Source organism: Coregonus clupeaformis, unplaced genomic scaffold (genome assembly GCF_020615455.1).
Source record: "Coregonus clupeaformis isolate EN_2021a unplaced genomic scaffold, ASM2061545v1 scaf0639, whole genome shotgun sequence".
Classification (NCBI taxonomy): Eukaryota; Metazoa; Chordata; class Actinopteri; order Salmoniformes; family Salmonidae; genus Coregonus; species Coregonus clupeaformis.
This window is the reverse complement of record NW_025534094.1, coordinates 184,585-198,028: the sequence shown is the minus strand read 5'-3', so window position 1 is coordinate 198,028 and position 13,444 is coordinate 184,585. Positions and strand designations below refer to the sequence as shown.

General features: G+C 41.7%; 2 protein-coding genes and 1 long non-coding RNA gene across 5 annotated transcripts in view; 1 reads left to right on the top strand and 2 right to left on the bottom strand.

Moving 5' to 3' along the window:
• LOC121546628 (coiled-coil domain-containing protein 81-like) overlaps positions 1–13,444 on the top strand; it is a 96,531-nt gene that overhangs the window by 19,322 nt on the left and 63,765 nt on the right. The window lies entirely within an intron of this gene.
• LOC123485265 (interleukin-1 receptor type 2-like) overlaps positions 268–13,444 on the bottom strand; it is a 31,741-nt gene continuing 18,564 nt past the window's right edge. The window contains exon 10 of the mRNA XM_045216208.1: positions 268–313. Within this exon, the coding sequence (XP_045072143.1) occupies positions 284–313 (30 nt within the window). The 3' untranslated portion in view covers positions 268–283. The remainder of the gene's footprint in view (positions 314–13,444) is intronic.
• Positions 4,650–5,865, bottom strand: LOC123485267. 2 transcript variants are annotated; one of them, XR_006658952.1, is made up of 3 exons: positions 5,593–5,865; positions 5,242–5,296; positions 4,650–4,780 (listed from the first exon to the last, which is right to left on the bottom strand). It is a non-coding gene; the product is annotated as an uncharacterized LOC123485267 (long non-coding RNA). The 2 variants fall into 2 exon arrangements; XR_006658953.1 differs by having other exon boundaries at positions 5,242–5,293.

Below are 13,444 nucleotides of genomic sequence, written 5' to 3'. Positions count from 1 at the left end.
CGGGTCAAGGTTTGGCTTTTTCAAGAGAGGCTTTATCACTGCCACTTTTAGTGAGTTTGGTACACATCCGGTGGATAGAGAGCTGTTTATTATGTTCAACATAGGAGGGCCAAGCACAGGAAGCAGCTCCTTCAGCAGTTTAGTAGGAATAGGATCCAGTATGCAGCTTGAAGGTTTAGAGGCCATGATTATTTTCATCATTGTGTCAAGAGATATAGTACTAAAACACTTAAGTGTCTCTCCCGATCCCAGGCCCTCGCAGAGCTGTGCAGATCCAGGACAGCTAAGCCCTGGAGGAATACGCAGATTCCACCTTCAGCTTGACATAGACAACAGTCACCACCACCACCGTCACGGCAAAGACCCCTACTATACCCAGCACCAGGAAGTGAAACTGGGGTGGACCTAAAGGAGGCCATGAAATACACATGAACACACACACGGCCACGCACGCACACACGCACATACACACAAATAAACCTGATAATATCAAACAGCTGTTACTGTACAGCGGAAAGAGAAACTGGAGGAAAGAAATCTGAGATAATCATTAGAATTTCACACAGAAGTGATAATAAACTCTTCTTGATTAAATGTCATGGTAACCTAAGAGCAGAAGAGAGGGTTCTGTGAAATGGCCAGTAGAGTTTGATAAAGGCAGACTCTGTAATATTTGTAATGATTGGAAAGCAAAGACTGTGCCTTTTAATGGGACATAAAATAATAATCTACCTCATACTCATTATTCAGTAGATAAGTGTTGAAATGTCCCTTTAAGAGGCTGCTTGACTTACTCCTCTGTTTGAAGGTGATAGAGACGTTGGAGGTCCCAGATGGAGTCTCCAATTTACAGGTGTATCTGTTCCTCAGCTGCTCCTCGGACACCTGCCTGATCACCAGCGATACCAGGTGATGGCCATTCTCTCTGGAGGAAACAGTCAAGTGTGTTGCGTTAACTGTGGAGAACCGCGTTTCTTTACTCGTTTTAGAGGGATGAGTAACTGGGCTGATAAACCAGGGAAATAGTCTTCAGAAGGAAAAAAAAGCTGATGTCATCATATCAACTGATCAATCAATCTCATGATAGTATACTTGTCTACTGTTCAGCGACTATGCCGTTTGCTGTAAATGCATATTTCACATCCTTTATCTGAGCTTGATTGGGCTTTCCTTGCACAACGGAACCAATAGAATAGTCACAAAAGTGCTCCAGGCAGGCTGAAGGAAGCGCTCAAAGTATTTGAAAGATTTTAAATAGTATTTGAACCCAGGTCGTTTCTGTAGTGACTGTACATGCTCACTGTGAAGTATTGTAAAACACTGGTAGGGCCTCCATGTTCTCCTCCACAAAAGATATGTTTTCCATCCAGTGGAAGGAGTCAAATTCAGAGGACAGGACAGCCCTGCAGACCACCACCACAGTGGATCCTGGAGAAAACACACACAACATTCACTAACACTTTACTTAGAGCAGGGATGGGCAACTCTGATGGGGGTGAAGGCCACAGGGATGGGCAACTCTGATGGGGGTGAAGGCCACAGGGATGGGCAACTCTGATGGGGGTGAAGGCCACAGGGATGGGAAACTCTGATGGGGGTGGAGGCCACAGGGATGGGAAACTCTGATGGGGGTGGAGGCTACAGGGATGGGCAACTCTGATGGGGGTGAAGGCCACAGGGATGGGAAACTCTGATAGGGGTGGAGGCTACAGGGATGGGCAACTCTGATGGGGGTGAAGGCCACAGGGATGGGAAACTCTGATGGGGGTGAAGGCTACAAATAATCTGAACTTATCTGAACCATGATTACTAAGTTTAGATAAGATAGTTGGCCGTTAGACTAATTTACCAATCTATAAAATGTTAGCTGACATGGGCTAACTGAGTGACTATCAGTGACTGGCATAACAAGATAAAAACTGTTGATGCACAACCACATTTTGAAATTGCTTTTTGTATATTCTACTGTTCTATCTCGCAACAGTAAGTTGAGACCCCGACTGAGTCCCCCCAAAAGGTGTGTGGAGGGGGGGTTGATCCTTGGGCCCGGGCCACAAGTTGCCCATCCCTGACTTAGAGCATACAGTTACTTATAATGTATTTTACTTGTTGTAACAAGGCTTACAACGCCTTATGAATTAATCATAAAGCATTAGACCTGTACACCTTCAGTAAAGTGTTACTGAACATTCTAGAATGTAGATCAAACACAAAACATAATTCACATGGATATTGCATACACACACACGCAGGTACACATACACACACACACGCACGCGCACACACACACGCACACGCACACACACTTGACTGAAAACGCTGATTTACACCCATACAGATAGGTAGAGGAACTCACCCATATGTACTTCAATAAACTCCCCATCCTGAGGGCTAATGATCTTTGGCTTTAAATGGGAACTTCCTGTACAAACAATAATATCACTAGTTAAAACAGAAATATCCCTGTAGTTAAAACAGAAATATCACTAGTTAAAACAGAAATATCACTAGTTAAAACAGAAATATCCCTGTAGTTAAAACAGAAATATCACTGTAGTTAAAACAGAAATATCCCTGTAGTTAAAACAGAAATATCACTAGTTAAAACAGAAATATCACTGTAGTTAAAACAGAAATATCCCTGTAGTTAAAACAGAAATATCACTGTAGTTAAAACAGAAATAGCACTGTAGTTAAAACAGAAATAGCACTGCAGTTAAAACAGAAATAGCACTGCAGTTAAAACAGAAATAGCACTGCAGTTAAAACACAAACATGAATGTAGTTAAAACACAAACATGAATGTAGTTAAAAGGGAACAATACATTCACTTTCTATCAATCGTTTTGAACAAAATAAACCATAACTATGGGCAAAAGTTACAGATCCTTGTTCTTGCATTGACTTTAGCTTTCCCCTAGAATCCAGATTCAGATCAACCAAACATTGAATAAATCTTAATTGACAAATACATTTCAAGGTATCTTTGCAAAAGGTCAGAAAGTCCAAAACCATACAGCAGGGTTGGAGTCAATTCCATTTAAATTCCAGTCGATTTAGGAATTGCACTGAAATTCAAATTCAAATTCTCTTCAATGCTTTACAATGAGTAACATTTTTGAATTGGAATTGAAATTTGGTTTACTTTCTGAATTGACTGGAATTGAAATGAATTGACCCCAACCCTGATATACAGTACTGTACAGTAGCTTCCTACCTTGTTTAATTGTCCGCTCCATGGTTTTGGACAAGGTAAACACCTGTCCATCATGGAGGTTTGAGTTGTATGTATAGTATGAAGTGCAGGTATAGTAACCACTGTCACTCTCAGTAGCACTTTCCAGGTATCCATCGCCAAAGTCAGAGCGTAACTCTGTGTCACAGTTCTACAATACATTAATCAATACACAGGTAATAAACAGGTAATAAACAGGCAATAAACATGTAATAAACAGGTAATAACAGGCAATAAACAGGTAATACACATGTTTTACATAGGGAGTTTGTCCTAGCCACCGTGCTTCTACATCTGCATTGCTTGCTGGTTGGGGTTTTAGGCTGGGTTTCTGTATAAGCACTTAGTGACTTTATAAATTAATGTGATTAATACACATGTTATAAATAGGTAATAAACAGGTAATAAAAAGGTACTAAACAGGTAATAAACAGGTACTAAACAGGTAATAAACGGGCAATAAACTGGTAATAAACTGGTAATAAACTGGTAATTCAAAGCCTGTCTATTGACGCTAGTCGCAAAACTGACTGGTGAACTAAAACATTGATGCTGGCCCCTACGCTAGCTAGGACAGCCACCCAGGCTAGGGGAAAACATGATATAACAGGGAAATACCCTGTGGCTTTTTGTCTAGTGGAATAAATCACCTTCAACAGACTATTCAATAATACTTTGCCAACGGCTAGGGGGAAAACACACCTCCTCAAGCAGACGTAATGACATATGTCTTTCGTTTTAACCAAAGGCAAGTAAGTAGAACTAGTGGAAACTCACCATCACTGAATATTTACTACTACTTTGCCAACTGGTGGAGGAGGGGGACAAAGAAAAGAAGAAGCCATACCTTGTACCACGTATATTTCAGTTTGGTGAAGTTTTGTGGGATGCTGTGGTCCGACGTGCATGTATACTTTCCGCAGGACTCTCCCAGATAGCAAGTTGATGGATACACATCCATGTCTGTGTAGCACTGGCCAGAGAACACTGTGATGTTAAACCACGCTGTCCTCAGGGGCTGGCCACTGGCATTGCTGCAACGGTCCAGAGAAAGATATGACAATCAATCAATCAATCAAGCAATTGATCATTCAATCAACCAATCAATCAAACCATCAACCATTAATTCAATCAATCAATCAACAGAATAAAATAAAATAAAATAAAATACATCAGACGGAAGGAGAAGATAATTGAAGAACAAAAGTATGATTGATAAAACGGACAATAAAAGGCCATCTAGATGTGTAAGTGACAGACATACAGCAGTGAGCAGGAGTAGGACCCCTGTTCGTTGGGGGAGACCCTCAAGATGATGAGAGTATCTTCAGACCTCCACACCACAGGCTCCTGCAGCTCCCCAGGCCCAGAGTGGTTGCGCCATGCCAGGGTCAGGTTCCCCTCCCCTGTGCCCTGCCCTGGTGGTCCGCAGCGGGCACTGCAGCACTGCCATTTCTCCCTCCCGGACATAAACAGGACGTTGGACACACAACTTACATGGAGATGGAGGAGCGTCACATGACGAACAGCCTCCACTGACCAGCTCTGTGGAAGAACATCCAAGATAGACCATCTCAGTGGAGGACGGAGGGCACCCTATTCCCTATATAGGGCACTACTTTTGACCAGGGTCCATGACACCCTATTCCCTATATAGGGCACTACTTTTGACCAGGGTCCATGGCAGCCTATTCCCTATATAGTGCACTACTGTTGACCAGGGCTCCCTATTGGGCACTATGTAGGGAACAGGGTGCCATGGTCCCTGGTCAAAAGTAGTGCACTATATAGGGTAGCCTAAATGTACTGTACAAATATTTTATGCGGTACAAATAAACATTTCACAACAACCTTCAAATTGTTAGAGGGTGCTCAATAGTACAACAATTAATGGTGAAAGGTTTGTTGTAAAAATTGTCCTTTGGTTGGCTATCACCAGTTTCTAGGGCAGGATTCTCATCAAATGTTACTTATAAAACATGTGTAACCTGCTCATTCTAACATACCTAAGGATGTGGAGAGGAGGAGGATCATAAACAGTGGGTTCATCTTCACCATCTTCTTAATTCACACACAGACAAACAGACAAACACACACAGTGAGAGAAAGTCAGTGGGGAAAAAGCCCCATGAATGGCAGGCAATATATATATATATATATATATATATATATATATATATATATTTATTTAAAGACAGCCTGTATATTGCAGAGAAACTTAAGAGAACTTTTCATAATAGTATTTACAAAAATATAAACAGGTACTACCAGATCAGCATAATAGTATTATGTTATAGCAGGTCGTATGACTATATATAGAATAAGACTAGCCTACAATACAACAATTAATAACTTACTCAGCTGTGAGTGTGGAGGTAAATTCCAAGATTCCGAGTACTGTGTATTTTCGCAGACCATTAACAGAAACTCAAGTCACGCTTTCTGTTCTAGGCTACTTCCCTTTTCACTTTAGAATATCAATTTCGTTCTCGGTATGAATTGGAATATCTATATTAATGTTATATTATATTTCACATTGCTCCTCCTATAATCTACAGTCAAATAGACCGAGTGAATAAAGCTATTGACTCAATTTAGTGGCCTATTTGCATGCTACACGCTGACGAAGATTTAGCCTACTACTGACTGGAAGATATCAAAGTGAAACACTCTGATTCTAGTGAAATTGCAAGTGCTTTATGGAGACTTGCCCAGGCTTGACGTAATACTTTCGTGATTTCCCAGAAATGCTGGTGTCTAGGCATAAAGAAACATAAAGAAAACATGCGCCTTTCCCCACCAGTGGTGTGTTTCCACCAAACTGACTTGGTTAGGATAAAAATCAGTATGTGATGACGTAGTGCACATAAAATGTTTTTCCCTCAAGTTTGAAGGTACTAAAAAAATTCTAGAGTTCAATGTGTTTGCATCGCATTTTCAACTCTACCAATAGATTTGCCAAAAACTGTTGCATAAAATAGCAAATGTGCCTACTCGGTGTTTGGCACATGCGCTCTAGCCAGATAAAAGTGTTATTTGTCAAACAGCAGTCAAGCATCGATCATCATGTTTGGTTAGACTTCACTGCAGTTTTGGACATTATCGATCAAAAATGTATGTGTTATGGCTTTTCATCCCCTGCTATATCGTGGATCGAGAGTTACCTTTAATTAGCATAATAAAAAAATCCCCATAAAAATCCGTACTGTTTGCACAGTACCCCACCAGTGGTGTTTCCACCAAACAGACTTCTGGATGAAAAGCAGTGCGTTTTCATGTGTCTAATTAAAATCTAAAGTTCAATGTGTTTCCATCACATTTTCAACTCTACAGATAGTTTTGTCATAAAAACTGTTGAGTTAAATAGCAAATGTACCTACTCTGGTCTTGGCACGTGCGCTCTAGCCAACAGATGGGGTAGGCTGGGCAGGTAGGCTAAATGATGAGATCATTATGGATAAAAGCAAGAAATTAATCATAACTTATTTCATCTGTAGCCTAATAAATTGCATGCTTTCCCAACTAGTCATAATGGGAGGACCACACAACATGTCATAGCTGACTCCATTTATTTTGACATGATGGTTATTATATCAATATTTGCTCATAAAAGCGTCCCCATGACATTTCTCGCATAATTCATTTTACTGACACAAAAAGATCCCACCTTGTCTAGCATATTTTGTTTTGTGGGCATTTGGAAAGTTTACCCAAAAAAAATCTGTTTCCATCAGGCCTGTCCTTTTTTTTTTAGCCTACTTTACTGGCATAAAAAGTTTGGATGGAAACCTTGTTAGTGATAGTAAACTAATACCCTACATTACCAAAAGTATGTGGACACCTGCTCGTTCAACATCTCATTCCAAAATCATGGGCATTAATATGGAGTTGGTCCCCTTTTGCTGCTATAACAGCCTCCACTCTTCTGGGAAGGCTTTCCACTAGATTTTGGAACATTGCTGCAGGGACTTGCTTCCATTCAGCCACAATAGCATTAGTGACGTTGGGCACTGATGTTGGGCTATTAGGCCTGGCTCGCAGTCGGTGTTCCAATTCATCCCAAAGGTGTTCGATGGGGTTGAGGTCAGGGCTCTGTGCAGGCCAGTCAAGTTCTTCCACACCGATCTCGACAAACCATTTCTGTATGGACCTCACTTTGTGCACTGGGGCATTGTCATGCTGAAACAGGGAAGGACCTAGCCCAAACTGTTGCCACAAAGTTGGAAGCACAGAATAATCTAGAACAGGGGTGTCAAACTCATTTTAGCTCAGGGGCCACATGGAGGAAAATCTATTCCCAAGTGGGCCGGACCGGAAAAATCATGGTATATATAACTTAAAAACAACAACTTCAGATTGTTTTCTTTGTTTTAATACGATCAACATACAACATAAAGCTGGAGCCTGAGGACAGTGTGTCCAAAATAGTACAAGCACAACATCACTATTAATCATAAAACACGTCAAGTTTATTTGAAAATTCTAAAGAAAAAGAACACACAAACACACAATGCCTCAGTGATTAACAGAACTGTTTCACAGATCACAGAACTATATCAGGGTGTCATTTCTCATGCAGAAATGTAGATAAAAATAATGAAATCCTGTTCCCCAAACAAGTGCAAGAACCACAGAGTCAAGAATAGGTTAAATATACAAATAAAATAAAATCAATTAAAAACAATAGCACATCAACATAAAAACATATAAACATAAAGCTGGAGCCTGAGGACAGTGTCCAAAAGCACAACATCAATATTAATCATAAAACACCTCAAGTTATTTGAAAGTTCTGAGGACAAAGAACACACAAACACACAATGCCTCAGTGATTCACAGAAGTATATCACAGATCACAGAACTATATCAGGGTGTCATTTCTCAGGCAGAAATGTAGATAAAAATTATGAAATCCTGTTCCCCAAACAAGTGCAAGAACCACAGAGTCAAGAATAGATTAAATATACAAATAAAATCAATTAAAAACAATAGCATATCAACATAAAAACATAAACATAAATCTGAAAGCGTTGCTCAAACTCCCGTAACAGTCCCGTTATTTTATCTTTGAACCGCTTCATGTCTGCCACATGTTGGGTCGCGCACACATTTTTCAGACAGGGGAAGTGAGCTGCATCACCACCGGCAAGTTGCGTCTCCCACAATGACAGCTTCAACTTGAAAGAACGTATGCTGTCATAATACTGCGTGACAACTTTGTTGCGCCCTTGCAGCTGTTTGTTCAAGTTATTCAGGTGCTCTGTAACATCCACCATAAATGCAAGGTCCTGCATCCATTCTGCGGAATGAAATTCTAACACTGGTTTGCCCTTTTCTTCCATGAACTGTTCAATTTCTTCTCGTAAATCAAAGAAACGCCTCAGCACAGCACCTCGGCTTAACCATCTTACCTCAGTGTGGTATGGCAGGCCATAGATGTGGTCTTTCTCTCTGAGAAGGCTGTCAAACTGACGTGATTCAGGCTTCTGGATCGGATGAAATTAACAGTTTGGATGACCACCTTCATGACGTTATCCATCTTTAATGACTTGCAACACAAAGCCTCCTGGTGCAAAATACAGTGAAAAGTCAAAAAATCACGTCCTCCATTTGCAGATTGCACTTTCTCTCTGAACTTTGTCACAACGCCTGCTTTTTTCCCGATCATTGAGGGCGCACCATCTGTAGCCAGGCTGACAGCGCGGGACCAGTCCACCCTGTCCAGCGCGCCGACGAGTGCGGTAAAAATATCAGCTGCTGTCGTTGTATCTGTCATCGGCACCAACTCCACGAACTCCTCGGTGACGGTCAATGTGTCATCAACTCCGCGGATGAAAATGGCCAGTTGTGCAACATCTGTAATGTCCGTGCTTTCATCAATTGCAACCAAAAACGCAATAAATGACTTTTTGCTTCAACTGGCTGTCCAAATCCACTGAAAGATCGGAAATCCTGTCTGCAACTGTGTTTCTTGTCAGGCTGATATTTGCAAAAGCCTGCCGCTTTTCAGGGCACACAATCTCCGCTGCCTTCATCATGCATGTTTTTACAAATTCACCCTCACTAAATGGTTTTGAAGCCACTGCGATTTCATTAGCAATGAGGTAGCTAGCTTTCACTGCAGCGTCACTGATGTCTCGGCTGTGAGTAAACACAGACTGCTGTTTCTTCAGACCCGCCAACAGTTCATTCACCTTCTCTCATCTCCGCTGTCCTTGAAAGTTGTCATATTTGTCGGCATGAAGACTCACATAGTGGCGACTGAAGGTTATATTCTTTCAGCACTGCAACATGCTCTGAACACACCAAACATACATCTTTCCCATTCAATTCCGTGAATAAATAGGATGACCATTTTTCTTGGAACACTCTGCACTCTGCGTCCACTTTTCTCTTTTTTGACAGAGACATATTGGGGCAATGAGGGTGCCAAAGCACATAATGTTAAAAGTAAAAGCCGTAATAAATATCGCGGGCAAAACAAAGTAGCTCATTGGCTGCACGTGCTTGACCTACTTGCTCCGCCCCGGTATAAACAATTTGCTTGCTTAACACAATTGCTATTGCGCCATCCAGTGGACGCAATTGGAACAGCAGTTTATTTTATAGAAAAATTGCAGCGCATTTTTATACTTTACAAAAAAAAAATATTATAATTTATTTTTTTATCATCTCGCGGGCCGGATTAAACCCGTTTGCGGGCCTGATCCGGCCCGCAGGCCGTACGTTTGACACCCCTGATCTAGAATGTCATTGTATGCTGTAGCATTAAGATTTCCCTTCACTGGAACTAAGGGGCCTAGCCCGAACCATGAAAAACAGCTCCAGACCATTATTCCTCTTCCACCAAACTTTACAGTTGGCCCTATGCATTGGCGCAGGTAGCGTTCTCCTGACATCCACCAAACCCAGATTCGTCCGTCAGACTGCCAGATGGTGAAACGTGATTCATCACTCCAGAGAACGTGTTTCCACTGCTCCTGAGTCCAATGGCAGCAAGTATTACACCACTCCAGCCGACACTTGGCATTGTGCATAGTGATCGTAGGCTTTTATGCAGCTGCTCTGCCATTTCATGAAGCTCTCAATGAACAATTATTGTGCTGACGTTGCTTCCAGAGGCAGTTTGGAACTCGGTAGTGAGTGTTGCAACCGAGGACAGATTATTTTTATGCACTATGCACTTCAGCGGTCGGCGGTCCCGTTCTGTGAGCTTGTGTGGCCTATCACTTCGAGGCTGAGCTGTTTTTGCTACTAGACGTTTCCACTTCACAATAACAGCACTTACAGTTGACTGCGGCAGCTCTTGCAGTGCAGAAATTGGACAAACTGATTTGTTGGAAAGGTGGCATCCTATGACGGTGCCACGTTGAAAGTCACTGAGCTCTTCAGTATGGCCACTCTACTGCTAATGTTTGTCTATGGAGATCGCATGGCTCGATTTTATACACCTGTCAGCAACGGGTGTGGCTGAAATAGCCAAATCCACTAATTTGAAGGTGTGTCCACATACTTTTGTATATATAGTGTACATCAATGGTGCTACCTGAAATCCATTGTCTGTGAATGTAGGCTATAGCAGTCTTTGAACAAAATATTATTATTGTTTTATTAGCTATCACCCTAGGGTTAGGCTGAGATATAAAGGCATAAATAATGACATAAAGTTATAGGGTGGCATTCTGTGGACGCATTTATTTTTGCTCATTGGAACTTCACATGATGATGATGCCTTTTCGGCCGTTGGACTCAATAGAGTTGGAACGTGGTCACCTCTCCGAAGCTGGACGGGTTCCGCCGGAGGTTGGGCGTGTTGCGCCGAAACCCAAACCGCCCGTTGTAGCCTATCAGCGGCTTGATGTCCGACATGTGACCACTGTGGTTGCTCACCTGCTCTCGGGAATGACCTGTCCGGTGCAGAGACAAGATAGCCTATACCAGTGACTCTGAGCAATGATGATGATGTCAAACATGATAGATTATGAATCCCATGTAGGTCTACGGCTAAATAAAAGTACATTGATTTATTGAATAGAATAGAATAGTTTCTTCAGAATATAACTGTAACCTATTCCTCAGTGTCCTCCAACTGTTTGTCACTTCACATAGCCTATAGGCCTATCTCCCCCATCCTTAATTCGACAGGTCAAAGAAAGCAATGGCATGCATTGATTATTTCCCCACGGTGGCCAGAAAAGCTACAATCTGTATATAAAGTCGCTGTGGATAAGAGTCTGCTAAATGACCAAAATATACAATGTAAATGTAAACTTATTTCTCTGATTCTGTGGATCTAATTTGATGTCAAACAGGACATATTATGAATCCCATTGAATGCAAATAAAAATTAAATAGAATAGAACAGCCTATATAATACAATCAAATAGAATATAATAGAATATCCTAGAATATAATAGAATATCCTAGAATAGAATATAATATCCTAGAATATCATAGAATAGAATAGAATAGAATAGAATATCCTAGAATAGAATAGAATATCCTAGAATATCCTAGAATAGAATAGAATAGAATATCCTAGAATAGAATAGAATTTCCTAGAATATAATAGAATATCCTAGAATATCCTAGAATAGAATAGAATAGAATATCCTAGAATATCCTAGAATAGAATAGAATAGCCTAGAATATAATAGAATATCCTAGAATAGAATAGAATAGCCTACCTGCTCCGGAAGTGTTCCTCAGGTCTAGGGACTTTTGGGCAGCGGCGCTCTTCGGTTCCTTGTTCTCGGTCTTCTGCAGGACCCTCTGCACGGACGGGATGGTCGTGTAGCGCGCAGCGTGGGGGTCGTTGCGTGCGTCGTACTGGGGGAGCACCGACCAGAGCCGGGGGCGCATGTGTTCGTATCCGAGCGCAACCGAACTGACGGCGATGCAGTCGAGCACGAACATCTGCTCGCGCTTCTCAGGCCCGGAGTGATTCATTTTAGGCAATGCAACTCTGCAATTACAAAATATATACAATTAGTCCACATTCAATATATAAAAATTAGGCATAGAGCCTTTTAGAATTAGACTAAGCTACTACAATAAAACTATTTAAAAAGCTGGTCAGATTCGGGCCTAACTGTGCAGTGTGTGTTAGACTTATGGAGGAACATTAATTTATGGAGGGACATTAATTGGCCAAAACACTCACATGAACAATCACAGCAAAAGCACGTAAAATCAACACTCACTCCCCCGGTCAGTTGTGCACCTGCCAATGTGGTCGTTTACACATTACTTCAAAAGCCTGCTGAATGACGCAAATGTAGCGCTTTATTACGTTTCAACAGACATCGCTGGGGGGCAGTGAGAATAGCTCCATAAGAGGGATGCCAATGCGCAATTGCTCATCTACCATTCTTGATTACATCGGTCTCAGAAACACAGGGACAATTTTCATGACATGAACTATCTGGATTCAACTCGGAAGGGATCCTCAAAGTCATTATACAGGCCTATTTGCTTTTAGAAGACATGCTAAAGTCAAAATAAACGGAGTTTCTAATCTGCAGGGCTAAACTTTGGCCCCAGCGCCTGTCGCTGCGGGGGGGTGCAAGTGGGTCTTTTGTGACGTCGCTCGTAGCAACAAGGTCAGTGTTGGAGTTGCGCGCACGGGTGTATTTCCCATCGAGATTTATCACCCGAGGAGACGCACTGTAATGTGCTGTCTGGAAATGGGTGGATTGAGCCGAATCTGGAAGTCCGTGGATTGAGCTGAAACAACTCTAGTTCTCTTTTCTTTTTTTAAAGATCTTTTGCAACACTTCCTCTAATTGTCAAGATGACCGACTTGCTGTCCGTGGTGTCGGAGGCGGAGAGGAACTCCTTTCCAACCCTCTCTCAGCTCTCGGAAAACGGTCAGGACAGAACCCACTTTCTAGCCTATTTTATTGTACTGTAGAAAATATACCCTAATATATAGCCCACCTTGCTGCATCATAACAACACCTAGGCTATGCGCATTTGTTTGCAAACTTTGTGCAATTTACAATCAAGGTGTGCATTGTCACACCCTGGCTCTGGGACTCTATATGTTGAGCCAGGGTGTGTTCATTCTATGTGGTTTATTTCTATGTTGGGGGTTCTAGTTTGTCGTTTTCTATGTTTGCCTTAGTGACTCCCAATCAGAGGCAACGAGTGTCAGCTGTTGGCTGGTTGTCTCTGATTGGGAGCCATATTTAACTGTCTGTTTTTCAC